This window comes from Chanodichthys erythropterus, chromosome 23 (genome assembly GCF_024489055.1).
Source record: "Chanodichthys erythropterus isolate Z2021 chromosome 23, ASM2448905v1, whole genome shotgun sequence".
Lineage (NCBI taxonomy): Eukaryota > Metazoa > Chordata > Actinopteri > Cypriniformes > Xenocyprididae > Chanodichthys > Chanodichthys erythropterus.
Window position 1 is genome coordinate 1,176,334 of NC_090243.1, and position 14,174 is coordinate 1,190,507.

Genomic DNA, 14,174 nt, shown 5'->3' on the forward strand with positions numbered 1-14,174 from the left:
ACCATTTAAACAGAACTGTTGAACTAATTTACAGAATGTAACGCAAGTACATTAATAAGTAACTGTAATTAAATTACCTAAAAATGAACAGTAATCCCTTACTTCACTTTTTCAGTGGTTAAGTAATTTAATTACAGTAACACGTTACACCCAACACTGATCACAGAGACAGAACTTAAACCAATTCAATGCAGTACCTTGAATTACTACACATTTACTCAACCATTCAAGAAAGATAGCATGGTCAATGGTGTCAAAACGTCAAAGTATATTCATGTTTTGTTTACCACAAGCTCTATTTTACACATAAATTGAAAAACCCCATTATAACCCCATAGGAAAATCTTGAAGGGAACTAGCGGCGAAGCGTCTTCGGGGTTCTGACGCCAAACCTGCACCACTCTATTGTCTTTCCTTCTTTATTGGTCCTTAATCTATCATTATCATCACTATCTTAAGCTCTTATAAGACAGTGTAGTACGTCAGTGGGTCTCGTCTTGTTACTTGAATCCAAACTATCTGGCCTCTTGGGTCTGAAACATTAATGTTGATTAATTTAAAAGATCTGTCTCGAATTATCGTATGACAATGCAGGACTGCTCATCCTGATATGGTTGTGTCTCTCTCAATGGGCTCTTTGTGTGGATGGCTGTATTTGATATGTTTTCTCTTATTTCTTCTGTGCTGTGCTTATGCTGTGCCAAGTGTCATGTATCGTATTAACACAGTCTCTGCTCTGTTTCACCGTCTCCTCCTGCAGCTCCAGAATCTGAGTCACAATGTGATCTTTACTCTGGACTCACTGTTGAAAGGCGACCTCAAAGGCGTAAAGGGGGTAAGAAATATTTACAGTCCATGTCTAATAGAACGTCAGACCTGCAGAGGTTAAATACACATGCAAATGCATAGAAACTCTTCTTGTCCACTTGTACTTTGACACCAACCCAGAAACATAAACAATATCTTAAAAGAAGATGATGCAGACCTGTAGAAATACCTGAGCTCTGTTCTAGTGAATAGCTTCATGAAATCACAATCTAGACTAGCTCACTGCAGTTGTAATGTAATGAACTGAATTGAGAGTGGTTGAAATTAGACTATTTTTGATGTCTTGTCTATAAGAAGATCAGCCATCTTACTACTGTACCAGCAGCCAGTCAGAGCCCACTAATAGATCTGTCAGTTACCACAAGTAACTGTAAGTCATATCAACAATAGGTGCTTTAGATATTCATCAATTATCAAATAATTATGTAATGATGCCCTGATGACCTTAATGCTGGAAACATAACATCCCTCAACACTGATGCAGATGGATTAGCGCACTACTACATCTTTGACATCTACTTTGTTGTTAACATGATAGAATCTAACTACCGCACTTGGCTCATTCATTTTTCTTCCTTTCTTTCTTTCTTTTTTTTGTTTTCAGGACCTGAAAAAACCGTTTGACAAGGCTTGGAAGGACTACGAAGCGAAATTGTATGTTTGCTCAATGAGTGTTCACAGTGGTTTTCAATCCTGGTCCTAAGGACACACCACTCTGCATATTTTGCAAACTCTGAGACACACTAGCTCTCATTTTGAAGGTTGCATCCTGAACTAAGAATTCACAATAATTCTACTGCATTTATTAATCTTAGTTCATGTTTATTTTAACGTCATTTACTAATACATTTTTAAAATCAAATATTTGAATTTGTTAACATTAGTTAATGCACTGTGAACTAACATGAACAAACAATGAACAGCTGGATTTTTATTAACTAACATTATCATAGATTAGTAAACACAATGAACAATAGAATATAGATCAAAATTAAATTATGTAATATATAGAAGGCGAGGCTCTTTGAACTTTTAAAAATCACTAAACTTGTTATCCTGTTTACTACCCCTACTGAGGTAATACAGTATAAAAATAAACATGACTTTTTCATGCCATTTTTTTTTTTTCAAATAAATGACGAAAAGAATCATGGGTTATCTGTAGCAATGAAGGAGTGTCCTCCAAAATCCTGTGCAAGAAGGTCTTATTCAAAGTGTCCTACTTGCTTTTCTGAAACGAAACAGCCTTGATGATGCAAGTGGCCGTCAAATGTGAACTCTGTAGGGCACAGCTGTCAAAATGAGACAAAGCTATTCGGTTCAGTTCATGGAGGTCTTTTCCTAACGAGATGATGATCTGAATCAGGTGTGTTTAATAAGGGAGACATAGGGTGCGTCTCAACCAGCTCCCTGGCTTCCTAGGTCGTGAATCAGTATATCGTGACATGTACATGAATTTGGGCACTGGTGAGGACAGTAAAGACCCTGGCTCACTACACATTGGGACACTGATGACTCTGTTTCCAGCAACATGATAACATCCTCATTGTACTACATAACTACTGGTACTATATTTATGAACAACAGCAGAACTTAAATCTGACATTTTTAATGTTTAGTTACATAAACGTACAACATTTAAGCCGAAAATAAATTATAAATGTTAGCTAGATTATGTTCATTACTAGCGATGTATGTTTATGCTGAAATATAATTAAATAATTTTTATTTAAAAAAAAAAAATCTATCGCGTATCATGTTTAGCTAGATGTGATTTATGTTTCGCACTTCAGAACTTCCGTTTAGTTAGCATCAATGCTCACTAGTTTTCAGTGCATTGTGGGACTTTTTAGGGAGTGAATGTTTCAGTGCACTGGAAGTATTTCACAATTGAGACTATTTCGCGATTAAAATGGCGAACTTCCAGATCAGTGCCCTGATAACTGAACTAAGGAGCTGACTGAGATGCACCCAAACAAAATGTACAGGGCTGCATTTCCCAAAAGCTTTGTGAACTAAGTTGATCGTAGAGACAGTTGATGCAGTGGTTCTACGATCTGCTGACAATGCTTTTGGGAAACACAGCTCAGAGTGGTGGCTCTCCAGGATCAAGACTGAAAACCACCGAGATAAGTGTCTCTATATACACATTTGTCCATTCAGACCGATTACTTTGTCTGTGGGCTGTTGCAATTATCAGTAATTTAACTGCATCATCACCCCCGCAGATGTGAGATTAAATCGAAATAAACACAGTACTCTGATTGCCAGCCAACTCAGATGAATTTGTGCTAAACAAATATTTTCATGACTTTTTCATATCACATTTCTTTCAATCTTTCAGTACAAAAATCGAGAAGGAAAAACGTGAGCACGCCAAGCAGCACGGGATGATCCGAACAGAGATTACTGGTGCTGAGATCGCTGAGGAGATGGAAAAAGAACGGAGGCTCTTCCAACTACAGATGTGTGAGGTCTGTTGTGCACTCATGCTGGTTAGAGAACCTGTCCTTTTCATCAGAAACATGCCATATCTGTTATTCAGAATATACACTTTAACTTTGTTTATGAATATATAAATGAATATTCTGTTAATTTTACATGGCAATAGTTACAGACAGTACTGAAAAGTCAAGCTATTCAAGAAACACAATTTTGGACACTTAACATACTGTATAGTATTGGTCTGGACCAGTGTTATTAAAATACAGCATATTAAAAGGCAAGTGAGCATCTTCAATATTTCAGTATAGAATAGCAGGAAAAGTTTGTTCTTGCTTTTTATTTTTCCAAATTTTGCTGATTACATTGGAATATTTCAGTAGTTGTGGTGCATTTAAATATCAAGATTAAAGGCTTGTTTTTATATACAAATTACATACATGTACATGCCATCATCAGTGATATTTTAAACTAGTGCTCCCACAACCCAAAACATTTTATGCAAGATGTACAGATCTGTGTCTATACAGCAGTCATTTGCAGTGGTCAGTGAGTTAATTTATCAGCATGAGATCACAGGTTTTGTTAATGATATTAAGATTCATAAAACCACAGATGCAGCCATTCAGAGCCCTTTAATTGATCTATGACAGTTACAGATTGCTGCATTAGGCTATGTTCACGCTGTCAGTCCAAATCTGATGGTGCATCCAATTTGAATCTGATCTAAAATTGACTGTCCACATTGTGTATCGCAACTGTTCTGATCTGATTTGTATGTCCCAAGCCGCTATTTCTTTTTTCCGTAATGTCTGCATTGTATATCTATGGTAATATCTGGTAATATCTGGTAATATCTATGGCAATGATGTTGAATATGCCATGGTAGGTATATGCCAGAAACAACATCAACTGCAACATGGAGGGGTTTGCATTTCAGATGTTGTCTTATCTTATAAGGCAGTGACAGAAATGTAGGAGGCTGGATATGCGTGATTTTATTCCGTGCCGTCATCTCCACCGGTTTCAAAACATGTCTCTGTTATATTGTCATTTTCTGCTCGTCTGCCACTTTGCAACAACACAACCTTGTTTCTACAGCAACTTTCAGTATGTTTCCTATGACAATGTCTGACGTTTAGACTGAAACAGATTTCAACCCACATATGAATGGATAACACTTTACAATAAGATTCATTAGTTAACATTAGTTAACTACATTAGTTAACATGAACAAATAGTGAACTGCACTCATACAACATTTATTAATCTTTGTAAATGTTAATTTCAACATTTACAAATACATTATTAAAATCTTGTTAACATTAGGTAATGCACTGAACTCACATGAACAAACAATGAACAACAGTATTTTCATTAAGTAAGGCTAACGAAGATTAACAAATACAGTAACAAATGTACTGCTCATGGTTAGTTCATGTTAGTTAATACAACTAATGTTTAACTAATGAACCTTATTGTAAAGTTTTACCTATGAATGTAACTCTAAATGTAATTTTTTTTTTTTTTTTGCCGTTCACACTAGCTAACTCTGATCAGATTTCAATTGGATTTGCACATAAATCAGATTTGGACTGACAGTCTGAACGTAGCCTTAGTAGAGTCACATCACTAGCTTTTGTGATTGGTTTTGCTAATGTAAATCAGGAGCTGCCATTTCAGTGAAAACCTGTTTATCTTACAGCTTGAAAGATTCTCTCAGCATTAGAGCAGATGGCTCAGATTTTGATAGTTTGTTTTATGGATTCATAATCATCAAGGCTGTCTTTGTTCATTAGGGACGATAGCTGTGGGTTATTTAACATGTTAATGAATTGTGTTTGTCTATTGGAATTGCATCTTGTATTAATCAAGTTGCTTTTCAAATCCTACTGGACCAAATCACATGATAAAATCTAATATTTTAATTTAATTGCCAATTTTACCATATAATTAAGCACTAATGTAGAAGAGGCAGTGGCATATTACTGCAAATCAGTGACATAATTTATGATTGTCTTGACTTTTTATAATTTAGCAGTCTTCTGTTTTTGGTTGTTTCCTGTTGTCCTTTACACATGAAAATCTAAATATGAGAGGAATTAATAAGTCATAAAGCACAGTGAGATGACTCATTTAGATACAGAAAGCATCAAAGGAAATGGCAAACTCGTGGCAAATTTTGCAAACACACCACTACTTGCATTATATGAAACAAAGAGTGAGACACTCTTTTAAGCACAAACTTAATTAGGAAACTGTACATAACTGTTGTATGGCTCACATTTGTATGACAAAACTGTGACTCAAAGGTTATGCCCAGATGCATTCACACACTCTAAGATGAGTGGAATGTGTGCCATTTTACCCCAAGATATATTCAGACATGCAAGGGTCTAAACAGGACAGATTAAGTTTCTGAGCATAGCAACAAAAAATTGCTGCTGGCATGACTTTGCAAAATGTTCTGGAATTTACCCCTCTGGGCTAAACCGGGATTACGATGATGTTTAATTCATTTGTTTTGTCGGATTTGCTTTGTCACTATGTTCTTTTCAGATTTAGAAGATACAATTTTTCCCTCTTTAGTTTCTACTGGAATAAAAACAGTTATGCCTAATCGTCCAATCAAAAATTGCATTTGTAGATTTGTCATGTATTTCAAATAAGATTTCAAATCACTTAAGCATTCAGAATCATTTAATATCTTTTGGTTCTACTTTTGGGATACTGAACTGTGTTGTTACCAAAGTCTGTCTATTTCTGCAGTACCTGATTAAAGTGAATGAAATAAAGACCAAAAAAGGGGTTGACCTCCTTCAGAACTTGATCAAGTATTACCACGCGCAGTGCAAGTAAGTGACATTTTTGCTTTCAGATATGTTTTTACCTTGAAAGACATTTTATAATCTCAGTATACTAAATAAGTAGTCTGCCTAAATCCAAAAAATCCCTTAAGGTCATACATCATACATTTAGTTTGTAGAACTGTCACAATAAATGTGTATGTGTCATGTGAGGAAAGAGTTAATGGTCAATAATGAAAGTGTTATTGATCCATGTAGCCTTGCAAGTGTCACTGGCCTGAAGGTCTGAAAAAAAAAAAAGAAGTGATGAGCTGAAAGAACGAGCTGAAAGTGTAGCACTTTTTTTCTCCTCTCTGTCTCTAAAGGTTAAGGTTATTCTGAGCTAATATTGTCTTTGACATATAGATGCATCAGCAGAAACCTGCAAGCTTTACCTTGCACATCAAGGCTTAGATGGGTCATTATTAAAACTATCAAAGTTAAATGTTTGTGATTAATTAAATATGTTTAATGTTGTAATTTTTTTTAAATGCTGTTTTAACAGTTTAATTGTGTTCTGTGTGGTTTCTAAGAAAACTGATCAGAAACAATAAAGTCCCTAGTGGAGCACCACCCATCAGTAAATTAAGGGAAAGGACCTTTTTGTGGACAATTAACTTGTTTTCTTTTTTTTTTTAATGTCCTATCTGGATTAGAGAGCAGATTATTTAGATTTCTTTCCTTTAAAAGTAACCAAATGAGTTAAAAAACTTTAGATTTATTTATTTTTTTTCCATACTTTATTTATTTACTGCTAACTACACATATACTATATTGCCAAAAGTTTTGGGACGCCTGCCTTTACATGCACATGAACTTTAATGACGTCCCATTCTTATTCCATAGGGTTTAATACTGAGTTGGCCCACCCTTTGCAGCTATAACTGCTTCAACTCTTCTGAAAAGGCTTTCCACAAGGTTTGGGAGTGTGTTTATGGGAATTTTTGACCATTATTCTAGAAGCGCATTTGTGAGGTCAGGCAAAAGTTGTTCTATGGGGTTGAGGTCAGGACTCTGTGAAGACCAGTCAAGTTCCTCCACACCAAACTCGCTCATCCATGTCTTTATGGACCTTGCTTTGTGCACTGGTACGCAGTCATGTTGGAACAGGAAGGGGCCATTCCCCCAGGAGTTGGGAGCAAGAAATTGGCCAAAATGTCTTGGTATGCTGAAGCATTAAGAGTTCCTTTCACTGGAACTAAGGGGCCAAGCCCAGCCCATGAAAAACAACCCCACACCATAATCCCCCCCTCCACCAAACTTTACTTTTGGCACAGTGCAGTCAGGCAAGTACCGTTTTCCTGACAACCTCCAAACCCAGACTCATCTATCGGATTGTCAGACAGAGAAGCATGATTTGTCACTCCAGAGTGACAAATTCTCCAACACTTCTCCTTTGCTCTAGAGTCCAGTGGCGGCGTGGTTTACACCACTACATCCAACACTTTTGGTGATGTAAGGCTTGGATGCAGCTGCTCGGCCATGGAAACCCATTCCATGAAGCTCTCTACGCACTGTTCTTGAGCTAATCTGAAGGCCACATGAAGTTTGGAGGTCTGAAGCTATTGACTCTGCAGAAAGTTGACGACTTCTGCACACTGCATGCCTAAGCATGCACTGTGATTTTACATGGCCTACCACTTCGTGGCTGAGTTGCTGTTGTTCCCAATTGCTTCCACTTTGTTATAATACCACTAACAGTTGGCTGTTGAATATTTAGTAGTGAGGAAATTTCATGAGTGGACTTACTGCACAGGTGGCAACCTATCACGAAACCACGCTTGGATTCACTGAGCTCCTGAGAGCGACCCATTCTTTCACAAATGTTTGTAGAAGCAGTCTATATGCCTAGGTGCTTGGTTTTATGCACCTATGGCCATGGAAGTGATTGGAACACCTGAATTCAATGATTGGGAGGGGTGTCCCAATACTTTTGGCAATATATTGTAAATCTCAATACAATGGTGAGCTTATTAGCTGAAAACATTTTAACTCCGGCTCTCCTTGATGTTTGTAAGTTTCTGTGTTGCATAGTTTGCGAAATTGTCTATAATTTCCCCTGACTTTATTGACATATGTATGGTCTTTGATGATAGCTGGTTGCAATATGAAAAATGTGTTAATTCTGTTTTTTGTTTTGTTTTGTTTTTAACAGCTTTTTCCAAGATGGCTTGAAGACAGCAGATAAGCTAAAACAGTACATTGAGAAATTAGCAGCTGATCTTTACAATGTATGTACCTCACTCTTTATCCTAAAAAATGATTTGATAAAACAACTTTAGCTTGGTTTGTTATGGGTGGGACCTAGCAAACAATATCTGGTTCACAATGACAACATTGTGGTACTTTTTTAATGTATAGTCATTTAAACTGATATTGCAATCTTTTACTCACTTTTTTTCTCTTAGAGCTGCATTACACTTCTGTGCTGTGCAAAGTAAAATTTTTTCCTAAGATTGTTGGTCAAATAAAAATAATTGTGCATTGACTAAAATATACTATGTTTACCTTGCTGGACTTGGTCTGAATGGAGGTAAATCATTCAGGTAGTCAAGTTTCAAAATATGAATGTGCAAAATGCAACTATAAATAGTGATTCTTGGCATGAGAATATTAAAACTGAATTATGAGCTAAAATATTGCAGTACTTTAAAATATCATTGTTTTTTTCTGCACACCTAATGGTGTGTGGGTACGTGTGTAACAAGTTCTTTTTTGCTTTTGTGTGATTTAGATAAAACAAACACAAGATGAAGAGAAAAAGCAGCTTACGGCATTAAGAGATCTCATTAAATCCTCTCTACAGCTGGAGCAAAAGGAGGTAGGTGTGTGGTGTGGTGTGCCTCATAGCTCTATCTTAGGACCAATGCAAATTGTCAATTAATTGCCCAAACTAGTTTGTGAAAAGCCAACCAAGGTACTTGTTTGGGATTAAACATTTTCAATGGTGATTACATTTACATATGGTTTGCCAGAGTGAATGTATTTAGTATTTAGAATAATGTACACGAGTTATAGCTAATTGTTTAATGGCATGACATCTGAACTGTTGAATTTTGCATCTATGGATCTAATGTATAAACCCTCCCTAATGCTCGACCTGTACAGGGGAGAGTGTAAGAGGGAGTGCCCAGTGCTGTACCATGCTGGTAGCCAGTATGAAATAGGGCTTGCTGGTAACCAGTGTTGTGCCCCACTGGTTGCTCAGAGAAGAGTTGAATCATGTTTAATAATGAAAATCAATGACATTAATAGGTATTTAGTTAATGAATAACTGTTCTTAACACATTGTCATGACGGCAAATTTGCATTTAATTACTGTAACATGGTAGGAGACCAGTTTGTAAGATGGCATTACTGTAGTGCATTTAAATGATTCAGTACACACAGCCCACAACATGCTTTTCACACCCTCTCCTATGTCTCTTTCACCCGCTTCCTGTGTGGATTGAAGTCTAGAAGAGTAAGTGTTCAGCATGTAGAGCATGACATGTTTGTAATGAAGATCATTGTGTGTGCAAATTAAATAAGTGGTTGTCAGATAAAGCTGATGTTTTTAAAAGGTTGCAAATCTGATGATAAATTTTAAAAATCTGTTCACATCTTTCATAAAAATGCTGTGTATACAGAATCTGTTTGGATTGGTATCTGCGTATAGCTATTTAAAGCACTGTGTGTGTTTGTACTCGAGCAGGACTCTCAGAGCAAGCCGGTTGGCTACAGTATGCACCAGCTGCAGGGAAACAAAGAGTTTGGCAGTGAGAAGAAAGGCTATCTTATGAAGAAGAGTGATGGGTACACACACACACACACACCTTCAATTATATGAGCTTTTTGATCGATATGAGCTCTTGCTGTCTGCTATAAGTTGTGTTATGCAGTATAATTGTGTTGTAGGTTGAGGAAGGTGTGGCAGAGGAGGAAGTGCTCAGTTAAAGGAGGAATTCTCACCATCTCTCATGCCACTGTGAGTAACGCAGACACATGTGATTTTCTCTGTTCACTATAAACAATATCATCCTATAATCAGCCTAATAAACAGAGGTCTAACATTTACAATGAAAAGACTTCATCAGCTTTCTGAACTTTTGCTGAATGTTTCCATAACAACCCAGACATCCTGCTGTCCCTATTTAAGAGCCCACTGGGAAAATGAGCAACCAAGTGTTGACCGCTTTATCAGATTTACTATCTTGCTTCTTCACAGCATCGTTTTCATTCACTTCATGTCATATGTGGTGTACTAAGGCTTACGCAGAATTCACTTTCAAACTAAGCAGCTTTCATTTTTGTGCTACTTGAAAACACCTGAAATCTTTGTGGGGAACTTTTTCGACCTTACATGAAACTCCCTTTCGCAGGGATTTCCATTGAAATTACTGGATTTTGCCTGCAAACTTTCGCAGAGCAACAGTAAATATGACCACAACTTAACTGAACAATCAGTCTTTATTAGTCTTAGGTCTTGCCCTCACCCTCCTCTTATGTCATCAGTTTTCTTCTTTTCCCACATGATGTCACATTCACTGATGATAGCCTGTGTCTCACATTTCATTATCAAATCAAATTAAGTCATAGGTTCAATCAATACAAAGTATGCAGATCTCTGAGCGATTGAGTAAATATTGTTTCTTTCTTTTTTCTTTTTTTTAAATCTACGCGCTTACAATAGTAATGCACTAATGCACCCTGACCCATATGCTACTAAAAGTACACGTGGTTTGAGACGCTACCAAAAAAAAAGAGACTGCCAAAAATATCCATCTTGCACATTTGTTCATTGTAAAAAAAAAAAAAAGTGCAGATGGGTTGCAGGAACACTTTCTGTTCTGAATGTACCCCAGACAGACTCGATTGTAAAATTTCTTTTTAGCTTGCAAGTTAAAACCATTTTGATGCTGTTTGGATGTTATAGCAGGAATATGAAGTAGTCAAACATGCATTTCTTCTGTTGTCACCTTTTGTTTCAGTCAAATAGGCAGCCTGTCAAACTCAACCTGCTCACATGTCAGGTCAAGCCCAGCGGTGAGGACAGGAAGTGCTTCGATCTCATTTCCCGTGAGTCAACAGACACCCACATAGAGAGCTTTATGTGGGAAACCACTTGAGTGATTTAGTAGCCAACAATAATCTATTTGTTTACTTTTCCGTACCGAATCTTGGAAGTAAATTGTCAAACTCATTTTTAAATAGTTGTGTAATTGTTCCATTAATGTGAATTATGACTTTAATACTATCTTCTATCTTCCACTAATTAGTGGAGGTCACTTCATGTTTATGCAGACGGCTCATATTTTACTTATCATATGTTTCAGATAACCGCACGTATCACTTCCAGGCCGAAGATGAGCAGGAATTTATGATGTAAGATCTTTTTTGTGTGTGGGGGGGATTTTCACCATTTTGCATCTCTAAGTATGCACACCCTGTAATCTAAATTCTCTATGAATGCAGTGATCTCTAAGAAATGTTTTATATGCTGATTATGGGATTTCCTCTCTGCAATTTAACAATTATGAACAATTATAGTACTCTGCCTGGAACTGAATGCCTCTTTCCTTTTATGTGACTAATTTTGACTACTTTTATGACAAATTAAAGCTAATAAAAAGTAATTGTAGTAAGTTTAAGTTTATAAGATTGTAACGCTTGCCTAAATATTTTACTTGATAGGTATTGTACGTCTGTGTGGTGAGAAGTCTGTGAAGTGGGCACTTACTCATTGGGGTCACTGACACCGCAATGACATTTCCCAGACTCCTTTAGATGTAAACATTCTCTTCTCACAAAAAGCAAAGCATCTACCATCTCTTAACATTTCTAAGTATTTTTAACTGTTGGCTTTGCTTCTTACCCACACTGTTGTGAGCAATCTGCTGTCTGTAAGAGAACTCCCTCACTGAGCCATTTAACAGCCATTATAAAAGGCTCTTATATGCACAGAGGTTGATCAGAATGAGGCCCTGTAACCCCTTTATACATCAGTTCTGCTGTAATTTCATCTCTGCTTTGACTGGAATCCTTTTTTTAGCCTTTATATTGTGTTCAGTCCTGGGTACGACATGTATGGAGCCGGTCAAATTGACCCACATTGGATTTAATAGAATTCCCAAAAAAATCACACTATAAAAACCAACAAAGAATTATGTACATCTACTACTTTTTAAAAAAAAAAAAACTTATTTTTGAAATTATGGAAGTATATAGTTCAAATCACTCAAACCATATGGGAATGGGTGCATTATTATTTGGTCATCAATGGAGCCTGGATGTCATCTAGTGGAAAAGTTTGGTACTGCGCCCAAAACTAAATCTTACTAAAATGCTCATTTTTGGAGATATCAACCTAATATTTGGAACACAGCTTGATCAGTTTTATGGCTTTGAGTTTCTTGCAGTTTTAAAGTCTTACATGTTTTGTAAAACACATATTTTATATAAATATAAAAAATATATATTTTTACGTTTTCATAAACTTAAACTTCAATAAATTGTTCATTCACTTTTTATATATATATATATATATATATATATATATATATATATATATATATATATATATATATATATATTATTTTTATTTATTTATTTATTTATTTATTTTTTACTTCTACAATAATCTGCCAAGTCACAACATCACAAATGAACAATTTAATATTGGTTTCATGGTTATAAAATGAAAATAGAAATGAGCCTGTATTTACAATCTGTGTATGAAAAGTTTTTTGTTTTTTTTAATACACCTTTGCAGTGTAATTCCAGTCCTGGTGGGATTCATATTCTGCAGACTTTAGTACCAACCCCAATTTAACTTGTTTGTCTATAATTGGTAAACAGTTCTGAACACTGTGATTAGTTTATTCAAGTGTGTTTGGTTAGGGTTAGAGCTAAACAGGGCACTGGCTTTTTAGGACAGGAGTTGAAGAGCCATGACATACAGTGCTTAAATATATTAGACCACACAAATATTTAAAGAATCTGTCAAACAACAACAACAAAAAGTCATTTATTAGGCAAAAAAACGCTGAAACAACTAAATAGTCTTTATTTTCACATAATAACCAAAAAAAATGTTTATTTTTATTTTGTATGGCCTCCATTGGCCTTGATAACAGCTTGCATTCTTGCTGTCATTGTTTTTATGTACTTTTCCACAGTCTCTGTTGTTCTTGACAGCCAAATAATTTCTAGTTGTTCACAAAAAAAACCTTGGTTTTGATTAAACTTTTGACCTATCTTTGAATCCACTAAATCACAACAATAATTATATTTTAGCATTAGAAACACTACTGTGACTAGAGAGCTAACACATATTGGTGTGGGTTAACATAAAAAATGATTTTGGTAATCACCAATACTGTTAGTTTAGAGCAGCTGTGGCACAAACCTTACATTGGGTGGTGGTCTAATAAATTTAAGCACTGTACATAAAAAAAAAAGTTTTAATTTTGGTCTGTACAGATTGACCCACGAACATCAAAATCATATAAAAATTATGTATGCGCATTCCACAACACAACAGTGTATCCTCACTTTGCATGCATGTTCATGACCCTAAATGAGAAAAAAGTCGCACAATATGAAGAAAAAAATCATGGGTTAAATATTTCTGATAGATTGAAAATAAAAATGATAGCTCTGTGTCTGAGGAAGTTTTTTTAGTACTGAAAATAGTGTGGAAAAGTTCCCTTTTACTGTCACAGGGTATTAAAAACAACAACATATCAACATAAAACCAGGAATTTTTTTTTTATTTTGGGTCTGTACAGTTGCCTTGGAACATAACAATATTGGGACAAATTGACCCTGTGAACAAAAAATCAAAAAAAATAATAGGTTAAACCGGTATTTCCAAAAACTCAAATCGAAATCGGTCAGATTGACCCGTAACATAATACAAGGGTTAAAAAAAGGTGGTCTCATTTAGCTAACAAGGGGCCATGGCATGCTTTTGAGCACAGTAATATCGCCCCATCTTTTGTAAAAAAAAAAGCTAATTTAGGAATAAATAGCAAGGGGAAAAAAGTAGGAACAGGAAGGAAAGGGTCTGAAATAAGG

General features: G+C 35.8%; 1 protein-coding gene across 5 annotated transcripts in view; it reads left to right on the forward strand.

Annotated features, from left to right (window-relative positions):
- The window catches only part of asap1b (ArfGAP with SH3 domain, ankyrin repeat and PH domain 1b), a 113,237-nt gene that overhangs the window by 64,543 nt on the left and 34,520 nt on the right, over positions 1-14,174 (forward strand). For all 5 annotated transcript variants that reach the window (XM_067377226.1, XM_067377228.1, XM_067377227.1 and 2 more), the window contains 10 exons: positions 761-835; positions 1,433-1,482; positions 3,173-3,302; positions 6,040-6,125; positions 8,272-8,347; positions 8,851-8,937; positions 9,811-9,911; positions 10,014-10,083; positions 11,087-11,174; positions 11,432-11,480. In XM_067377226.1, the coding sequence (XP_067233327.1) occupies positions 761-835; positions 1,433-1,482; positions 3,173-3,302; positions 6,040-6,125; positions 8,272-8,347; positions 8,851-8,937; positions 9,811-9,911; positions 10,014-10,083; positions 11,087-11,174; positions 11,432-11,480 (812 nt within the window). The remainder of the gene's footprint in view (positions 1-760; positions 836-1,432; positions 1,483-3,172; positions 3,303-6,039; positions 6,126-8,271; positions 8,348-8,850; positions 8,938-9,810; positions 9,912-10,013; positions 10,084-11,086; positions 11,175-11,431; positions 11,481-14,174) is intronic.